Genomic DNA, 21,421 nt, shown 5'->3' with positions numbered 1-21,421 from the left:
TCAACTTTTGCTAACTTCCTGCTTGCCACGCTGACTGGGCGTGCGCGTAGGATCAAGATGTACACTAAAGAGCCTCTTTATTTCGACTCTTATAGTTTTATGTGTGCAATCATGGAGTAGCACGCAACACACATCGGAGTGAAGAGGTTTATTGTAAAAGACAAGAGCGGTGGTTCGCATGAAAAGGGCAAAGAGCGTTTTTATTCTTCTCTTTATTTGCTCTGAGGAGCATTCCATCTCTGCTTAAGGGATGTAACTATGCAGAGATCGACTTTTTTCTATACATATTCTGAAATCAATTATAGAGATTTATGATGTTATTATGTTGTAGGGTAACCAACCTAATTTCGACCCCTACATATTTTGAACCATGTTAATATATTTGCTCCACTGCCAAGTTTCTCTGCATTTGTTTGGTTTGATGCAACAATTACATTCCTTGGGTTGTCTATTACCGGTGGAAGCGATACATTTAAATTGGATTTAAATATATAATTGTAATACTTTTTATCGTTCAATTAGTTATCACAGAGAACAGACATATAAACTAGAACAAACTTTCCCGAAAAACCTGTGTAAACATTTAAATGAAAATACGTTGAAAATTACCATTGCATGCAGGTTCGTATGCGTGAGTCACCATTGTATCCAAGTTTGCATACAAGTCCCGTATAGCGATTGCTGGCCGATCGATTTTTTGGCTTGGATACGACATATACCTCTCGTTCAGGCTTTATATCACAAAATTTGGTATGTTGTCAAATGGCAACAGTATGCATTTAAGGGTTAATTTCTTACACAAGTTGAAAACTTTACTTGTATGTCAGTTCTCAGTGGTATTATCTTCTACTCTGCACTAATGACCACTTACACATCTGAGAAATATCTTTCATTAGAATGTGACTGGAGGCGTCAGTCGGGATACTTTCAGCGATAGGTTCGCTGTATCTCGGTTGCAAATTCAATTTAATACAAACTGTCTTATCCTTGTCGTTTTACGAGCTCACAAACCTCATAGCAAATTCTAGCTTTAAAAAGTAAATGTGGCACTACTTCGCACACGAATGGATTCGTACGCAGATATGAATGTAAGCGAAAATAGTTAGTTGAAATGACTTAGATTAAAGAATTTAGCCTAACAAACACATACTAGTATTGTACAACGGCGAACCTGGAAAGCTTTCAACGCAACTGATTGTGCGAAAGAGCGACTACCTCATAGCACAGAGAACAGACATCCATGATCGAACAAAACTATTTTAAAAAAAGTGTGTAAACACTTGAATTATTATACGATGAACACTAGCCCTGCCAAACCAATTTATCCCAACTATTCGTCAAATCCATTCCGGAACCGGTTCGAAATCCTGAATGGATTCAGTATGGAATCTTGCTCAAAGAAACCAACCGATTCCGATTCTATGGGTTCATGCATTTGAGCTGGAATTCATACTGGAAGTCCGAACCGGTTCCGGATTAGTTTGACTGGGTAGAGGAATAACCGCTGTCAATTCAGTCCAACTCAGCCACAAAAAAAGACGACAGTAGCGCACCTGGTTTGGATATCCCAACTACCTTCGAAACCGTTAGAGATGTTTACACAAGTTGAATGCTGAAGATGGACGTCTGTTCTCTGTGCTCATAGTAAAGCCGGACCCACCCATGGTAAATACCCTCCTAGACCTGAATCCGGTTCAACAGTTGCAATCAATGCTGTCATGAAGGATTACTTCGGAACATCAATGAAACAGATTCGCATACAAAAAATCTAATATCGAACCTTTTTTATTTCCCCACACGGTTGTGCAGTTTTGCTCCATTTTTTTCTGCATTAACTTTTTTTTGTTTTGTTTTACTGTTTATGCTCGAAGCCACAACAGTTTCGCACTAAAAATCAAGTAATCCCTTTAGTTTTCACACTTCTATTCCTGTTTTACTGCTTTCCTATTTAATACCTTATGTGTGTGTCTGTATATCAACTAATGTCCGCAAAATGGTTCTTTGAGAAACAGACACTCTTATTGTACCTAAATTCAAACTTTTTTTTTTATTATAAATTTTCTTCTAAAAGCAGAGAGTAACGATTTTCCTTTTCTCTTTCTCCCTTTGTATATCTCCTATCAGTGATTACATCAAATAACTTACATGCTAGAATTCACGGACTCGTTTGCTGATTTTTCATTATAATGCATTTTATTTATTTATTTTTTTTTCATTTGCAGTAGCAATTCAAATTTATTTTCTCTTTGTTTATAACAACAACTGCCTTATTCTCATCCAACCGAAAGTAGAAAACCTCTGGCTGACTCTTTCACACATTGGTTATGGAACTATATAAATATATGCGCACGGACCATCTCTAAACAGAAACAATCAGAGAGAGAGAGAGAAGGTTGCTAGCAAATTCCAGTGCTTTCGGCTGCACACCATTCATTCATCTCATTGGTTTGGTTGATTCACAATAAATAGTTGAAAGTAAAATTTTGGCTCGAACCAATGGGTACAAGTTAGAGGAAAAACAAAACCAATCACGTTTAGAGTGGTGAATTACGGGGTTTCTTTTTTCCTTCAAGAACAACCACGATTTAGTCAAGCTGTGGGGGAGAAAAAAGAAAGGAAAACAGTAGGAATTGTGTGATTTGCGTGAAGTTGCATTTTTAACAAGATGAGTGAATCGATGAATGCGAAAAAAAACGAATAAAAGGAACGAGTATGTCTTTATAAAGCCTACTGTTTTCTACTACTCAAAAATTTGAAGATCAACTAAAGCCCAAACCTGCGAGTGTGTTGGTGAGAGCAGCCGGTTGCCTCACTAACACGATTGTTAGTTACATTATGTATTGTGTGTTGGTGTTTTACAAATTTGCTTTTCACCGAGTGATAAATTTTTTTTAACATGAGTTCGGATCGTCAGCTAATCAATCGAATGGATCAGTACAGAAGTAAACTACGGTCTGTCGAAGGAAAAAAATGAACAAATAAGTCAAAATTAGTAGGAGCGAGTTTGGAAATTTCTATTTACAGCCGTTTAATTTTTCCGAACATATATCGGATATGTTTAGAATCATGAACATACGAAAAAATATGAAAAAAAAAAAATCACGACACAGTTCAACTATGATGAATGTGAAATTAAAATGTGTCAATCACTAGCGTCTTAATATAGTTCCTGTTATTTTTACACGAATACATTTACAACATCGTTAGTCCCGCACCCATTCCGATCAGTCACCAACGCATACCGTTCGTAACGCACACACATTCACCCTGACTAAAACGGTACTTCTTGGCTAAGGCCCTACACGTTCGCTTACATGTACCTACTGATAAAACGAGAACGGGAAAGAGGCGGGGAGAGGGGTAGGTGATTATAGTGTTAATGTTACTAGGAAACTACCATTTCGTTCACTGACGAGTTGTTGACCAAACTGTTGGCGGACTTGAGGGAATCGTTTAGATCGCGACGGAACGCCGACAGGTTTTGCGTGAATCTGAAAAAAGAGAGAAGAAAAAAAACGAAGAACGAAAAGTAGTGATGATACCATAAAAATTGATTGTTGAGGGAGAGGAGCAGCTTATTACCGATCACGATTCCTGACGTGCAGATTTCGCTCAATGCCATCCATCAGTGCGTCAAACAGGCAGGCCATCGACTGTTGCTTTTCGATTGATTGCGAGTGCAGGATGCTTTCCCGGAGTTGCCTGCAGATAAGACCAAATGAAACAGATGCGTAGTAAAAGATTGTGTTTTGTTGCATATTCATTGATCGAAACAAAAGCACCTAAACATTGATTAGGTTAAAACCGCTTTCAATAAATCCAACCCATCGAATACATCACATCACATGACGGGAATCGAAGCGTGCTACCGAAATCTAACCGGATATAAGGCATCTGAAAAACTTTTGACTTTGATTCCAACTGGGACCGTAGTATTTAGATCTAGGGGCAGATCACTTATGATGCATTTTTAAAAATCAGCGAAATTAAATGCATTTATTTCCATCAAAATAGAAATTCATAATGTATTTTGCGTTGCGTGCAATGTTTTTGCGTTGCGTGCAATGTTGTTTGCGTTGCGTGTAAGACGTCAAAACCCTACAGAAAAACTAGCCCTACATTTAACAAAACGTCGAACAAAGTGGATCAGCGTAGGACGTTCGTTAAACAAACTTTTCTGCGAGGCAGTGCAAAACTAATGCAAAAATGGAAATTAAATGCATTTTTTTCAATTTGATGCAAATTTGTTATACATTCTTAGAGTGATCTAGATCGTACATCGTCCCGCAATTGAATTGCTACAAATTTTCGGTCACTATTACAATGGCATACATAAAAGACAATCGGGCCACCCCTCGTCGTTTTGTTTACTTCGATTATAATTATTAGTGGTAGATTCATGTGTGTTTTGTTTTCTAAAATCATTTAAAGAGATTGGAAAATGGATCTAGAAGGAAAACGTTGCGCTGTGATTGCTTTGATCACAGCAGGAAAATCAAACACGGCGATCATTCGGGAGCTGGCTCATTTAAAAAAGTGCAACGCGCCATTAAAAGATACCACGAGACCGGTTCTACCAAGAAACGATATGGTGGTGGACGTCAAGCTCCTCGGCTAGTCTTCGAAAATTAAAAAAGCGTTTTCAAAGCAACCCTCGCAGCAGTGCAAATAAAGTGACGAAAGTTCTTAAAACATCCGAATGAAGTGTCCGACGAATATTGAAAAAACAAGCTCAATATATAGCTATACAAGATCCAAAAAGTACAGAAACAGCAAAGCAAAAACTGGAGAGAGCAAAAAGAGCAAAGCGATGCTAACCTTCACTGCCCATCAGTTCATAAATAAGTTAAACGATAGGACATGGTTGATGGAAGAATCACTAAACAATTCGGCTGTTTTAATGGCGACAAAAACCTGCTTGAGTGATGATTTGGGCAAGAATCACCCACATCAGTCGAGCTCCATTGGTTTTTGTTCCTGGCGGAGTAAAAATCACGAACCCACATACCTACCTCGAATTGGTCTTGGAAGGTGTAGAGGAACCATGGGCCCGTGCTTACTTCGTTTCAACACCAACAGGATTCAGCACCGGAGCATAAGGCAAAACGCTCTCAACTGTGGATTAAGACGCACTTAATTTGCAGTACGAAATGGCCAGAAAATTCATCAAATCTTAACCCGAGGGATTATTCTGTATGGAGTATGTTGAAAACCAGGATCTGTTCCAAAAAACATGACAGCGTAGAAGCTCTCAAAAAATTCTTGAGGTTGAATGGGATGAAATTCCAGAAGAACATCTGCGGGCAGCATACAATGCGTTTTAGGTAGTCTGAAGCAAGTCATTGTACTCAAAGGCGGACATATTGAATTTGGTCGATAAATTATGAAAATTAGACTATTTGTAAGTAAAATGGATTGAATTGGAAATAAAAACATTACCGTACCCTGTATTTGTGCTGCTACAGATCCGATCCGTATGAATTTCACCCGCAGTCTGTAGGGATATTAATCCTTCCATTTGAGAAAATTGAATCAGTCTTTTCCGAGGAATCGATGCAACATTAATTCTGAAATATTTCCAGAACTCGGGACTTTCGGCAGTGTCGATGGTGGACACAGTATTCAAAGGAAATCAAAGGCCATCAGTGATCAAGAAAATTCTAGCAAAGCTAACCATAGATCTCGCAAACGGAGAGTCGGGAGTCATTTGTCATTTTTTGCAGGATTTTTTTTTGGTAGGAAATATGAACTGTAAAATGTTCTAGGAGTATACTTACAGTGACCATCAATCGATTCAGTGCCGCTTTGGGAACAGGACACATTTTGAATCACGTAGGAGACAAATAAATGGGCGGAGGTGGAAAATAGTGATCTTTGACAAGTTTTTTATCGTCGAAGAACTTAGATTTGAGGAAAACCTTTCGAGCCTGAGTTCGGGAGAGTTTACGGCAGCACGAAGAAGGGCCCAAATAGCCGCCCAGCATACTTGTGGAATGTGACGATCGCGGATTTACGTGTAAGGTGCCTTAGAAGCAGGTGAAGAAAACAGAGGGCAGGAGGAATGGGACAACGCAGCGAATGGAAGATGGACACATGTCCACGTGAATGAACAATAAGCACGGAGAAGCCAACTTCCATCTGACACGAGTTCTGTCAGGACATGGTTGCTGTCCAGTATGAGCAGAGCCTCCTCTCTGCCTGGTGTGAGCAGACGTTGTAGAGCGGAGTCACAAACCCATATAACATCGTCCACAGAACGCCGTTAACAGTACCATTGTACAAATTATATTGGCTCTGCAGCGAAAATGGCGGGATGATCAAACGAGTAAGTCGCGTAGAAGCGCTCTCGACGAATTTTCGGGCTAGCGAACCAAAAGCTACGCTCCATCCGGAGTCGCCGAACAGCCCTCGGCACCTACTGGTTGGCCAGATACGTCCACTGCTGGGAACTATCCGAGTGGATGGCGACAACACGGGCAGCAAAATGGATCACAGAAACGAGATTCAGTATCGGGCGAAATTCCGCCGCTGGCGAACTCTCAGTCGGAGTAGACTAAATTTATCACCAGAGAAGTTCATTACCGGGGACTATCCGATTAGATGTTCGGAGCTAAATGGCTCAAGTCAGAGGATCTAAACGGTATAATATACGCATAGACTGATGGAGTACATAAGGAAAATCGGGAACTGGATGGCTCAAAGAAATAACTCCAATACACGTTATGTGGTCGACCAACTGCAGACAGCCTAAAAGAATCATTTGAAAGGCTTCTTAAAATTTTTAACACATTTTTATCTATCGGATTGGTATTGGATTGGATTCTCCTCGTCAATAGCTAACATCTTGTGTAAACGCTTAAACGATTGGCTAATACCGAGTGATGTCTGCGCATGGATTAGTCAATATTCCTAACCAGCAAGCGTGAGCTTCTGCGCGCACTAGTATCTAACTAGCGCCAATTTGGTGCTGGTTTGGACTTATCTAACTAGTAAGTTGGTGTTAGTTATTGATGAGGAGAATCCCAAACACTAAGAACCAAATCTTTCCATTGCCATTGCCATTCGCCCGAATTCCATATAGCCGAAAAACATCGAAATGTCGATCGAAAAAAATTAATTTATTAAGCTGAAATGCAAATTTTAGAACATTTAATGCTATGAACAAATTAACACTATACCAGTCAAATAGTTAATTAAATCATCTGGTTTGTATGATTTAGCTAGGGTTTCCAGTTTTAGGTCGTTTCGTGAGTTCTTTTTAGACTTTTTAGCTGTTGGTACCGCTTGTAGTGTACGTAAAACATCCGTACTAGGGTTTTTCTCTTCAAGCTGCAACTGCTTCATCACACCATAGAATGTAGGATTTCCACGGTTTAACACACCGTTCCATTTATTGTGCCAGCCTTCCACATTATTGGTTGTCTTAGGAATCTTTTTCGATACATTTTCGAAAACTGACCACGAATCGATCCAAAAAATCGTCGAGAACGTTTGAACAACTTTTCCTCAAATCTTCGAGTGCCATTGGAATACCTTGATGGGGTAAGAAAGCCAAGGCAACAACTTGTTTGAAAATGAGTTGTATTCGGTGAGCTTCCGTAAATTTTGTCTGATGACCAAGTCGTTTCAGTTTTCTGAAAAAAAAACTTTAGTTTAGATGGAAGAATCATCCGCGAAGGGCAACACCGGAAAAACTCTTCTAGAAACATTTATAATAGCTGTCTCGAAATCCAATATTAAGTAGAAATCTATTTGGTATATAGATTCAAGAAATTGCTCTTGTTTTGAAAGAAGGGATCAACCCTTATGTTAAAGTAAACCGGGCAGACGAGTGGATCAACAGTTTCCATGCAAACTTATTAGGCATGCAGATCCAAGGATTTGTTCATGTTTGAAAGAATCAATCAACCCCTGATTGTGGGAAAAGAGTACACCTAAAGGCTTAGCCACATTGGTCAGTGTTCGGTTGACTAATGTGGCTACACCACATCGCTTTCTGGTGCACTGTCCGACTTCGCTGCCGTTCAGTCGGCTTTAAACTAGCTATAGCCCCTATGTTTGAGTAAATCGGGCAAACGAGAGGATCACTTAGAGTTTATAACTCCGGCGGCGGGTGGATCAACGTCTCGTCCAACGGAACCTCAGCTGCTTTACGCCTCTTCGGATCCTTGGTCTCGGATATGCGGCCAAGCCGCATCCCACTAGCTCCGCTGCATAAGCTCACTTGTTATTGTTCAGTTTATCAAACTTTGGTTAAAAATTTCACATTTCCGCTCCCGGATTTGGTTTATTTGGGTTAAAATACAAACGTTTGGCCAAAAAAACGCATTAAAATCGGACCTCTATCACCAAAGTCTCTAAACTAGACAATTACCGATTTTATATTACGCTTCAGTGAATGTGGTATTCGGGTTAATGACATTCGGGCGAGTGGTCCTTTCGGGTTTATGGCATTCGGGTAAATGGTCCATTCTGGTAAATGGTTTTCGAGCGAACGTCATTCGGGCGGATGTGATAGAACCATTGTAATATGTTATAGTAAAAATAATATTTTTTAAATAAGCCTCGGTAGTTTCGTGGACAATGATGCGAAAAAGTGTGTAAAGTTTCAAAATGATTGGTCCAGGAGATGTTGATTTACGGTGCACACTGCATTTATTTCGAGGTGCCTCCTGAATTGCAATGAAAATTAGGCAAAATGTTCAAATGTTGCACTCTCTGTATCGCCAAAAAAATTTCACGATTCTTTTATTCACTGAAAATACCTTTTACCTTAAACTGATAAAGACCCCCCCCCCCCCCTACCCGACTTATCCTTCACTTAACTCACCTGAAGTAATCCTCGTACAGCAGTATCAGCACCAACAGCGGACGCGACATTGACCACTGGTTCTTGCAGTCGTCGTACATGACAATGTTCAGCAGTGTCGACAGCAGATTCTGCAGTATCTCCGGATGCAGCTCCATCACCTTAAGGAACACGTTGTTTTCGGGCAGTACACTCTGCCGTAGCTTTTTGTTCGGGAATGTTGTCACCAGCAGTATGTGTTTCTCTGTCGGTGGGAAAAGGGAGGAAAACAAATTAAAACTCAGTTGAAATATGCATATTCATTGAATGGAAATCGATTGTATTCGCATGCGTGATACTTCAATTTTCATGTAGGAATCAAGGTATAATATAGTAAAATGAATATAATTTTTCGATATTCAATTGAAATGATAATTAAATGTATATTTCGTTCTACTGAGGATGGCTGGCAGAGAGCCAGAATCCCCCAAGTGTGCAAACAATTTTTCGTCAGTCGAGCTTTTCCTGTAAAAAATATTGGACGCTCGTTGCGCATCAACAGAAACACTCGTATAACTCTGGGTTCTGTTGCAAGTTTTCACACTTTTATTTTTGCATATGATTTATTATGAAATATATAATATTAGGCGGGAACAACATTGAAAATCGATCGAGAACCCTAATAAACATCTTATGATTCAAGAGCCTAACGACCTGTTCAGGGTATCATCCAAACAATATGTGGAATCGTAGGACTATATAGGTTAAAGTTCGTTTTTTTTAGCGAAGTCACCGTTATTTCAATTTGTTTATAAAAATTGTTTAGAATTTGTGCAATTGACCTTTTTTTCCCTTATACACAATTTTAATTGGATGAACAACTCTTTTAACTGTTTAAAAAGTGAGCAAGATTGATGTTTCCAATCGAGAGAAAATAAATAAAATCCAAACTTACGTTAAAAAAAGTAAAAAAAAAATCGAAAACTGTACAACATGGATTTTTTATTTACTTTGTGAACCAATAACACTAAGCTCATTTCACTTTCATCAGTAAAGGAGTTTCGATTTCTTTTATAACTCTGCTTCCGAGCGCATGCAAGGACAATAAAAAAACATCAACTACACCCCTGCTGAGGTCTATAAATAGAATCCAACGGCGGTATGTTTAGAACGTTTATAATCGAACGATGGCACAAAGCAGAATCGTGCATGAAGGAGAAATCCACCACCGCATGCGATGATGATGTGTTGAGTGATGCGGCTTTTGTTGGCATCCAAGCAGGCGGTAACCAAATTGGTTCCATGGTGTAATGGTTAGCACTTTGGACTCTGAATCCAACGATCCGAGTTCAAATCTCGGTGGAACCTATGTGAATTTTTTTTTCTCGCCGCTCATGAATAGTAACTTTTATAATTTTTTTTTCTGTGAAATAAATCGTAGGACGTTCGATTATAGAAGCTAACTAGGGTAATGGCCCTATTTTAGTCCTATATTTTTAGTGTCTATAACCTAGTTATTGTGCTATTTTGTGCATCTATTCACATTCACAAAAGCTTCCCAATAATCCCTAGTCCGATATGGTTTTCTCGAACAAAACTGATTGATAACAGTAGGTATTAAAGAGTACGGTACTTACCCTTCAACTGTAGCTGCTTGAAAATGTACGTCACAATATAGTCCAGCGTCGAACAACAGCCGGAACCTACTAGTACATCTAAAAGAAGAGATAGTAAATCAATTTCTACCAATTTTACCCAACAAACTTACCCAAAGCGTTCAATCCCTTGGATATGCTCTCTAGGATGTAGAGAAATACGGGCGGCTCAAGCGTAGACAGGTAAGTGATGTGGTCCTGAGCGAGACATTCGATCAGGATGTAGTACGCTTGAGATAGTTTAGGATAAACCTGAAGCAGAAAATCGTCTTTTGTTATGACCCTCATTTCAAAATAATACATTATAAACTTACCAAAATGTCATCGTGTGAAATCGAAAGAATCAGCTTCGCCGTCATGTTCAGCACATTGTCCAACGCATCGTCACCGTACAGCTTGAACACACCGAAGTTCACGTAATTCCCGCTGAGAATCGCCTTCAACATCTGGAAGCACACCGCGTAACCCTTCAGCTTCATCGGATAAATTTGCTCCTTGGGGACATCCAGGGAAAGAATCCGTTCACCTGTCGAGTAATCGATTTGCTAAATATTTAATGAACCAAATCGACACAACCGCGGCACTTACCATAGCAGCATATTAGCTTGGAAGTTTCCCTGAACAGTAGAATCCCGTTCGGACTGGAAACATCAAACTGTAGCCGCTGGGAGCGATTGTAGACCAGTTCGGCAAACAATTTCAGTACTGGCGTAGTCACAGCCGGATCATGTGCCCACAGCTCTACGGCTCGAATCAGAATCGGCGAATAGTCCGGATATCTAGTTACAAATGAACAAAGATTAATCTAAATTCAACATCATCAAATCCTAGCGCTACTTACATCCAATCGAACAACATCATGTACGGGTTCTTCGAGTTAAAGGCATGCGTTAGCCCACGAAGATCCCGCGACAGTCCGATCAGTTCCTTGCGAGCTTCCTCACTAGGAAAGCTCATCATGATCATGTTCTCGATCGTGTTGGTCAGGGGCATCATGAAGGCGTTGAAGCGTTCCACATCCTCCGACAGATCCACCATCAGCAACCGGCCCAGACAGGTGTAGAACATGCTGCGGCAGCGAGACGCACTGACCGCACCGGTTCCAAGGAAGGAAAAATGATCGCGCTGTTTGGAGAGAGAGAGGAAGAAGAAAAAAGGCACATTAGGGAGTCTATAGTTAGCTAGGCCGTGGCTCCGGATTATAAATGGCAGGAACTGAAACGAACGATGGTAAATCAGTGGTCCCGTTGAAGACAGTTTTTTCACTTGTTTCAGTACCTGGAACGGATCGGTAGGAACCATCGCAAAAGTTCCACGTATAACCGGTTTAATAAGCGATATGTACATAGTGCACTTCGTACGAGATCTAAGCGTTTTATGGAGTTAAAATTGGGCATGATTTGTTTATTTAGCTGTATTCGAGGTTAGACAAAGACTTAGTTTTAATTGTACTTCTCGTCAAGTGGATGTCAACGGCGGTGGCAACACTGTTTAAAAATCGCCGCAGTTCGGTAATAGCGCTGAGGCGGTCGTAGAGAATTGTAGAGCGATCTACTCTGGTAGCCAGAAAGTTCAAGACGAATAGAATAATAGTATCGAGGTGTGTTGTAGTTTTTGTAGTTCGGCAGTTGGAATCTGTTTCGCCATAGCAGATGCCGAAGTGCAAAGCGTATGAACATTCTGAATTCATGGCTGTTGTTATTGTCGTCATCGTCCACCGAAGCACACTTCAATGCAGTCAACTACCGCAGCAGACCGAGTACACGGATATATCTACTGTCGTGAAACGTTGCTTTTAGCCTACTCCATGAGCCTTTGAACGTTTGCGCATTCTTTAAGAGAATGTAATTCATTAGGTCAATACCTAAAAATAGTTGCAAGAACCCTCACCCTACCCATCGAGTAAGTTCACACTACAATACCACCCTACAAGAACAGTTCAAACCCCTTTCCAGTACTGTAACGAGTCGTCGATACCTGGCTGGCCTCACGCTCTGGTAAACGTTACCAAACCCCATCCTCAACGCAACACACAGAAGCCATCAACTAAACTTCCCATACCCCATACCGCCACTTAAAGAACAATTCGTCAACAACTACCATAACAACGGAAAAAGACAAACAACAAAACCTAAAATAAAAAGCAGTACTGTTAGGGGTGAACTTTATTGCAGACAACGAACCAACAGCTGATATACGAGTGACGTCCCCTGCAAGATGGAACCCCCCTAGATTCACCAACACTAAACACAATCCCTTGAACAGCTCAGCAGAAAACGGGAACACCTACAACCCGCCAGGACCTCTTGCAATACCCTTCATGATAACCTGAAGGGCTATCCACCCTCTCCATCGAGCACCAAACCGAGTAACAACTCAACATCGACAATTGCTCCTGCACCGATTCCTATATATCCATCAGCCCATCCACTGCCCCCGGCACTGACCGAAGTCGCTCCAGTGGAATACTAACGGACTAGGACAGAATCTCGGAGACCTTCAGGCTATCATCGGCTGCCACAATCCCATTACTCTAACAATTTGAGAAAGACACATCCCGAAAACCACCGACACCTTCACCTGGCTAGAAAATCGATACTTATGGGAATTATGGACCGAATGATTGGCCATCCGAGCTGACATCCATGGGGAACATATTCAACTTGATACAGAGCTGCTGGTCATTGCCCCAAGACTACGTATACCCACTTCCTGCTTCCTGGTATCCATCTACATACCGAAAGATGTGAGAGTTCGGCAAAAAAACTCGAAGAACTGATACATCAAATCCCGCCTCCATACCTGACAATGGGAGACCCGAACACCCACCACGCTGCCTAGGGTCACATTGACGGTTCACAATGACGGAGTATCAATATGCTCAATCACCCTCGTTTCTGACTGCCTCTGGGCAGTACGCCCATATATCTGAAACAGCGACCACCAAACCCTTCTGATTACACACAAATCAACCTCCATCGCAACATCCGGCGGCGCCAGTGGATCTACCAGGAGCCCGACTGGGTACATTTCGAAGAATCCCTTCTGCAGAAGCTTGACCGGACGATTTAGCTGATATCATATTCGACTCCAAGGCAGCAAGTTGGAGCTCCTGGATAAAATCAACCCCGACTCTCCCACAAAGAAGATCTGGCGAAGAAGAGAAACGACAAAACAACGGATTTTCCATCCAAATTGACAACATCGCAATCACAATCCCCCAAGAAATTGTAAACGAATCGGGACGCCACATCGCCACACTTTCTGCAACCACATCACTGCCTCCCGACTTTCTGAGCAAAAAGCCAATTCTTGAAGCAATTCCGATCCTAAACCGGAGGGGAATCAACCTTTTTTCGGGCCCAAACTTATTGACACCCTTTCCCGCCGGCGGGGAAAAGCGACTGGACTCGACAATATCGACTACCCAGTACTAAGGAAGCTACAATCGAATATGGAAGAGCGCACAGCTCCCAGACTGCTGGCAGTAATCCCCAAAAGGACTCAAGGGACCTGCACACCCCAGGACTTCAGACCAATCAACCTTCTCCTCATGTATGGCCAAAACACTTGAGCGAATGGCAAATAGTCGCCTAACCACAATTTTTCAAGAGCAGCAACTACTAGACAATAGGTAACACGCATCCCGGAACGGAAGAAAACACCGGGTCCTACTATGCGTCCCTCGGGGAGATCCAAGGCCAAGCAGCAAACGAAGGCCTTCACGTTCGCATCACCGTTTTGGACATCGCTAAGGCCTACAATACAGTGTGGCGGGAAGGGGTCATCCAACAACTCGACTGCAGGGGCATACGGGTCAACTTCCATAACTACCTAAAACGATCTCTTCGAAACCGTAAATTACGAGTCAGAATAGGAAGAAGCTAATCTGACCTCTTCACCGAGGAGAACGGAGTACCCCAGAGATCCGCCCTGGCCGCCACCTTCGAATGCCTACCAGCTGGAATCTACATATTTCTATACGCCAATGTCATCCTACTGGCAGTCACCGGAAAGATCAAAGGCCGAACAAAAATTAAATTGCAAAACAGCATTAGGCTCCGTTTCCCGATGGGATACATCGGAGGGGTTTCCGGATTTCAAACCAGAAAAGCTTTTATTCCCACTTTTGCAACACCGACCGCCCGATCCACATCAGCAACTCATTGATCTCGTACTGTAAGGAACATTTTCGGAATCACAAGGGACCGCAATGTAACCTTTGTCCCCCACTTCTGGTAGATTAAGAACGAATGCGCAACCTGTAAAAGATTTGTAGGCACCATATGCGTCAGACACCCCAAGTGCAATCAAAATCTAGCACTAACCATTAGCAAAGCTACAATCCACAGCGGGATCTACTACGGGATAGACATCACCGGACGTAACCGCGACGGAATGAATAACATCCTGGCAGCCTTACACAACGGATCCATTCGGATGGCCTACTAATGGTACTCTGCACACTTCCGTTGAAACCGGCCTAGAACACTTCCGCTGGAACATCGCCGACGAGGAATATCGATCTTAGAAAGAATATCCAGAAACGACGAGTCCGTGACCAATAAAATGGTCGAAGCAATGTATCAGAAATTCGCCAGATCCGAACTACCACCGCTCGCACGCCTCCTCCTCCAAGTCAACACAACATTATCTCAGAGCATCCGGGATGGAGCAACCTTCGCAATCGCACGTTCCGCATACAACTAACTCGTTGAGTTGATTCCGCCTATGCCGATGTCATTGCCCTAGTCATATCCCAAAAACCAGAAAACACAGTGACCGTTATCTTAACCGACTTCCTCTCGACTTCTCGACACCCATTCGTCCAAACCGTTGAAATCGACACCGATCCATTCACCATCCTATGTTGGATCTTTGGGCCCTGCAACGTACGAGGAAACGTAGGCGTCCACAATCTGACAGTTCAGGGACGTAGAGCCAGGAGGATTTTACCCAAGCCCTCAACAACAACTTCATCAACCACTGGTAGTCCTCACAAGGACACCTTCAGAAGATAAAAGGAATCCCCGAGAAATGGGACGACCGCGAAGACTGGAGAGAATAAAGGGTCCTATTCAGACGAGCGTGGGATAGCATTAAGGTTCCTTTTTCTGGATTGTATCTACCTTTCCCAGCTTCCACCCATATGCGGTAGACTTCCACCCTGTTTCGGTGCCCTCGAACTCCTGCTTCATTTTTCGATTACGTCTACCGCGTCAGGAAGCGTATTGACGAACCGCTGTGTAATTATATTTTTCACGAACCGTGCGCGAATAGTAGAAACGCGGGCTAGTTGATCAGATCCTTTGAGTAGCGCGAAACTCAGGGGTATGCGATAAGAACCTGCTGCTGCGTGCCATACAACTTTCCCAGGCTTGTTTGGATTTGTCACTGGGTAGATTGGTAAATAGCAAATTCTTCGATGATCCGTGACCAGTTCTTCAGATGACAGTTTGCGGTTATATCCTTGCTCCACATAGCTTCTGATTTTCATATTCAGTATTTCCGCAAGATTTCTGTCGTTTGCCATACGCTTCTCTAGGTACTGAAAACTATGGTACGCCATGGATTTGCTCTCAGGCAGCCGAATATCCGAATAGATTTCCAGAGAAACACGGTTCAAAAGGTCATGAACAACAGCATGCTCCACCAGATGCTAGAATAATGCTGTTGGACTGTTTGAACCACATCTGGAATGGCCAACCCATTTCATCTTCTTGGAAAACGGCTCTTGCAATCCCCAAGGAAGGGTGACACTAACTGCACGGGGAATGCCTTTTGGTCGATTAGCTTGTTCCCACGCGTAGGAAAAACTATGGAGCTGATGGTCAACAAACGGCTTATTATCTACCACGAAGAAAACTCCCATTTTGACCAGCGCCAGTTCGCCTTTCCCTAAGGGGGGTGGCTGAATAACCGGAATCCATCTTGGAGCCTTTGGAGAAATCGTTAGGCAGACCCTGGCGGAAGATCTGCATGCCGACATAGCTATCTATACTGGACATCGTCAAGGCTTACAAAACTGTCTATCGCGAGGGCATTCTCCGGCAACTGGATAGCTAGGGAGTCACCGGAAGCCTTGGGTACTACAGCAAGGACTACCTCAACAATCGTGTCTTCCAAGTGGAAGAAAACTGCATTCCCCAGGGATCCGTCCTCGCCGTCACATTATTCTTCCTCTGCATAAACTCCCTCTTTGCATCCTTGCCAGGTGGAGTTTATGTTTTCGTCTATGCCGACGGCATCATAATCGTTGTGGTGGGAGGAATCGACCACTTCAGTGAGGATAAAGCTCCAAGCCGCAGTAAACGCCATCAGAAGATGGGTTGAAGCAGTGGGATTCAATATAGCCGCAGCCAAATGCTCAGTATCACACTGTTGCTATTCCCATCACCTAGCCATTAACAGACCGGTCAGACTCAGGGACACACCTATCCCTTTATGCCCGAAACCAAAAATCCTCAGCATCACGCTGGACCGCCGTTTCATCTTCATATCGCACTTCCGAACTGTCAAATGAGACTGTGAAAGCAGCAAGCGCCTTATTCGAACCATCAGTGCCCGGCATCTGACTGGGAACAGGAGAACTGCGCTGAATCTCGATAATGCGCTAATCAACAGCGCAAAATCTTCCACAATAATCAGCCAGCAGAAGCGTAGATCTGGACACATACGAAAAAGGAGCTAGTCGGGGATACCGCTTCCCCCCAAGCTGTTTCGTCATCACGGAAGAAGCTGCTGCCATAAGTCTTGCGATTGAAAGGAGATTAGAGGGAAACCCGACCGTCATCTTGTCTAACCCTCTGTCGGTCATATCCGCCATGGAAACGGGAACGTCACAAAACGCTTACATACACTGCCTATAATCGCAAGTCAGTTGCAAGTAGATAGGGAATACCATAGAACATGGGAGTGACTTGCGATACAGACAATAGAGAACATCTGCGTTTCGTCGACCACGATATACTAAGTGCTCAGTCGCTGCGCGTTCAGCGGGAATGAGGAACCAGACTCATTGGCAGCACGCAAGGGGGACAGACCCAAAGATTGTTGACCTAATTAGTCCCATTGAAGGATGCCAATCAAATCAAAAACGTTGGTTTACTTCATTAGCCACTGAAGGGATCAACTCGGTCACCTTCAAAAATGAAGGGATGACCGGAACAATGGATCGAGTTCGAGCAGAAAGCTCTTTTCCGCCGACGCGTTGGACACACTGAATATTACTCTCACATACAACCACCCCAACTGACGCCTGCCCGCCGTCATCCTGAATTCATGATACGCCAAACTAGGCCAACTGTGAAACATTTCCTTGTCAATTTCAACACCTCCGAAACTGTACACCAGTGGTTTTCAACCGGTGGTGAATTCACCCCCAGGGGTAAATTAGACTATTGCAGGGGGTGAATTACGAGGGATAAGTTTTAACTTGTTATCACAACATTCCCGTCGGACATTTGTCTTAATATATTGTTTCAATTTGTGAGGAATTAAGATGCCTACTGAGAGTGCCTAGGGACAGGTTTCTAATTGCAGATTTACGGTTCTCATCCAACTGAAAATCATTTTTTTCCCGACAGGTTAATGATGTAAGAAATTTTCAGAACGGGGTACATCATGGTGATCAATATTCGGAAAGGGGTACATGGGACGAAAAAGGTTGAAAACCACTGCTCTACACCAACTACCGTCTTCAATCCTAGACATTTTCCAGCATGCGATTCTGGGGTACAGATTGTTCCCTTTCCATGTCAGCATACGATCCCTGTCAACGCTACTAGGAGGTAGGTATAGAAATTCGGTTCCAGTGGTGGATGACCGCCAATTGATGGAATGCTTATTAATTGGCATAAATATATTTGCTGCGTTCTTAAGAGCCAACATAACAACAAAAGTGACCTGAAAATGGTAAGATACTACTGTTTGAGCGCAACGAAAAGTCCCCTGGAGTCAATGCGTTGAACAAAGATGACATACACTGCTCTAACCAATGGGAAGGGCAATAATAGGAATCGGGCGAAAATAGGCCTATTACTCTAAATGAATATAGTATCCAACCTAGATAAGGAATAAAATCAACCAGCAATATATAGCAAAAGTCCCTTACCGTGTGATTGTTTAGCATGAATTGAATCTCGTCTAACTTGATGAGCCGCCGGATCGAACTGAAAGTCAGCGTCAAATCGTTCAGCAGCGTCAACGTCTTCCGTATGATCTGTTCCGAGTGACCAAAGTACTTGAGATTGGTAATGCTGTTGAAACAGAAAAAAACGAAATTAATCTTCAAACTATCCCCCACCATCACCATCAGCCACTTACATCTTCCGACTGATGACCGTCAGCAGTGTCGTTTCATCGTTCACCCCCAGCACCTCGCTGAGCCGTTTGAACATCTTCAGCTTCTGCAGGTGCTCGTTGATGTAAACCTTCCGGACCTGCTCCAGGAAGCACATGATCGCAAATTCCAGCTTCTCGCAACCGCACTGCGGTAGCCGCGAGTCGGTCAGTGTCATCAGCTGTAGCACCCGGATTATCATGTCCCCGTCCAGCAGATCGTGATCGTCGTGTGAGTAGGAAATGCGTCCACTGATGGCCGCCCCTATAATGTACACCAGCCAGGTCAGCTGCCCCTCGCAGATCTGCACGTCCAGATGGATGGTGGTGGCCGGTGTCGAAAGGATTTCCTGATAACGTCCCGCCGTCTGATCGAACAGCTGAATCAACAAGGCGCACGTTTTCTCGTACTCACAGCGTCCGATTGTTGAGAATTGTTCCAGCTGCTGTTGTACCATTCCCGTGTCGTCCAGCGGATCTTCAAGACCCTCCCGAAGGATCACGGGAACCGATTCCAGCTTTGAGGTGACGTAGGCTTTCGTCACCTCCGGTGTGTAGGTATCCAGAAAATGCGGTTCAGATGATTTTACGTACGGCAAAGAAGCTATCAGCCGTTGCCACAGTGAGAGCAGATAGTGAATGCTGTTCGGGGCAAATTGCCACATTTGAAGGGATTGAACGGTGAATTTGGCAATCAGTTGAATGGCCTCGGGATAGTTTTCAACGGTTACCAGCTCTCCCAGTTGAAAATTTGATTTGAGCCTTGCGAGAAGGCGACAGAACTCGTGATAATTCTCCGGGTCGCTGAGACCATGTGAAGTTTTCAGTATATCTGACGCACCCTTAACCAACTTAGCAAGGAATTTGATACGTTCGTTGTTGTTGAAGATGGATCGCCGAATGGAAGTGATTTGAACCAGACAGGATAGAGCTAAACTGGACAGACGGGCCGGTAGGACATGATACAGATCGAAGAACAGCTTCACCGAATCCGACTCTAGGAACGCTGGACGCCAATTTGTGGGGATGTGAACGGTGGACATATCGTCAGCGGATTCATCGGCAGAAGTTCCGACAAAATCATAACTGAGGCAGTTTCGCGACAGACTGAGCAAATGCGTGAAAAGTCCATGCTGGGCCTCGTCCATGTAGCTGGTATTTTTGCAACAATTATCCTTTGCCTGACTGAGCAAAGTGCAGGACAGAATGAAGATGTCGTACAGCTGGGAATCCCTGTACAGGCAGGCAATTTTCCGATGCTTAGTAAAGGTAAGATTGCAAGCCGTTTCCGCCAAAGTATTCATTTCCTGTGTCAGCTGCGACAAAATCTGTACACCAATCATACAATGCTCCACGGAACCACCCAGAAACTCTTTCACATCCTGGAGGATGTTCCGAAAAATGTACTCATCCTCGTACAGATCCACCCAGCAGAGCTTTGTGATCTTCACCAGCAGGGCGATCAGTGCCTGAATCACAAACGACTGCAGATTCGGGTGGGTCGCTAAATAGTTCAGTATGTAGTTCCGGATGTCAACCCGTTGCTGCAAACTCAAAGCCTGAATGTTCTTCGAAACCAGTTTGGTCAGCGTGGTGGCAGCGAGCAACTGGGAATAGCTGGAATTACTCCGATCCAGCAGCTGCTGACATTTGGGTAGCGCATCCGGATCCTCCTGGAACAGGTACAAAGCCTTTTCGGCTTCTGCCCGAGCCTGTGCGTCCTGGGATTCGTAAAATTGCTTACATAGTAGCTCCAATTGTTGTACATCCTGTAAAATGCGGGAAAAATTATAAGCTCAATGAATGGCATTAATTTTGTGTTGAACTTACCATGTCCGCTAGTTGCCTGCAGAAACCAGATTAAAATCTACTGTAAACAATGACGAAGCGAGAGGGGAACGCAAGCTTTCCTAATCACCGACAATAGCTATCTTCCCGGGGTCAGGCGAATGGGGATGAATCCTCGCGGAAGCAGCCGGTGTATTCAGAGCATTACCGAAATACACACGGCTCCGCACCAGAAAAAAAAATCGCTGTGGCAAACGCGTCGGATGTTTTTGCGTGCTTTTCTGTGTCAGCCGTCAAAATGCACCGGCAAATCGTTCACCTTGCTGGGAAAACTCGGAACCGCAACGAAAGCTAGTAGCTCGATTGTTCGCTGGCCAGCCACAGTGTTTGCTTCAAATTTATCACCGATAATTAGGTATCGCAGCACATCACTATTCGCATAAACTTCTTTTTTTCTCTCTGTGAACTCTTAACCTGTGCTCCCGTGTGCCTTTTACTTCGGCGGACGATAATTTCTGTTTTCTTCGGCTCTTCGGCGCTGCGATGATAGCTGTCAAAATTGCTTGATGCGCGATTCTGAAGCTATGCCTACCTGACGTATGATACGCAGATTTGGGTGGGTGCAAGTGTGAAAGGATCCAGCTCGGGTTTGCGTCTTCGTTGGTGGCGGTAGTCATTTTTTGAAGTGTTTCATCTGTGTGTGTGGAATGCGTAAAAATTACGTACCCAGAATCTAGCATATTTTTATAGATTTAGGAAAATGATTTTCACTCATACTATTGTGGTTATCACTGGAAATTAGCAAAAATAGCGAAAAAACAAGATGGCGACAAGATTGCGAAACCGCCAT

General features: G+C 43.3%; 1 protein-coding gene and 1 non-coding gene across 4 annotated transcripts; one reads left to right on the top strand and one right to left on the bottom strand.

Annotated features, from left to right (window-relative positions):
• Positions 1–1,758: 1,758 nt before the first annotated feature.
• Positions 1,759–21,129, bottom strand: LOC131695411 (exportin-7-like). Of its 3 annotated transcripts, XR_009306642.1 has the most exons (13): positions 20,614–21,129; positions 18,769–20,552; positions 18,557–18,701; positions 11,285–11,568; positions 11,032–11,222; positions 10,758–10,969; positions 10,557–10,695; positions 10,426–10,503; positions 8,831–9,053; positions 3,583–3,702; positions 3,398–3,491; positions 2,777–2,954; positions 1,759–2,594 (listed from the first exon to the last, which is right to left on the bottom strand). XR_009306642.1 is itself a non-coding variant. In XM_058983896.1 (12 exons), exons 1-12 carry the CDS (start codon positions 20,614–20,616, stop codon positions 2,919–2,921), a joined length of 3,309 nt encoding a protein of 1,102 aa, XP_058839879.1. In that variant the 5' UTR covers positions 20,617–21,129; the 3' UTR covers positions 1,759–2,918. The 3 variants fall into 3 exon arrangements, 2 of the variants coding, with proteins under 2 accessions (XP_058839879.1, XP_058839880.1); XM_058983896.1 differs by having other exon boundaries at positions 1,759–2,954; XM_058983897.1 differs by lacking the exon at positions 2,777–2,954.
• Positions 10,085–10,156, top strand: Trnaq-cug (transfer RNA glutamine (anticodon CUG)). The gene has a single exon. It is a non-coding gene; the product is annotated as a tRNA-Gln (tRNA).
• Positions 21,130–21,421: the final 292 nt, after the last annotated feature.

The sequence above is a fragment of the Topomyia yanbarensis genome, unplaced genomic scaffold (assembly GCF_030247195.1).
Source record: "Topomyia yanbarensis strain Yona2022 unplaced genomic scaffold, ASM3024719v1 HiC_scaffold_4, whole genome shotgun sequence".
Lineage (NCBI taxonomy): Eukaryota > Metazoa > Arthropoda > Insecta > Diptera > Culicidae > Topomyia > Topomyia yanbarensis.
This window is presented reverse-complemented; position numbering and strand designations above follow the sequence as displayed.

Coding starts and splice junctions, on each gene's coding strand:
- LOC131695411 (XM_058983896.1), bottom strand. Junction 11,569..18,556: donor TCATGCTAAACAATCACACG/GTAAGGGACTTT, acceptor CTCTCCAAACAG/CGCGATCATTTTTCCTTCCT. Junction 11,223..11,284: donor ATGATGTTGTTCGATTGGAT/GTAAGTAGCGCT, acceptor ATTTGTAACTAG/ATATCCGGACTATTCGCCGA.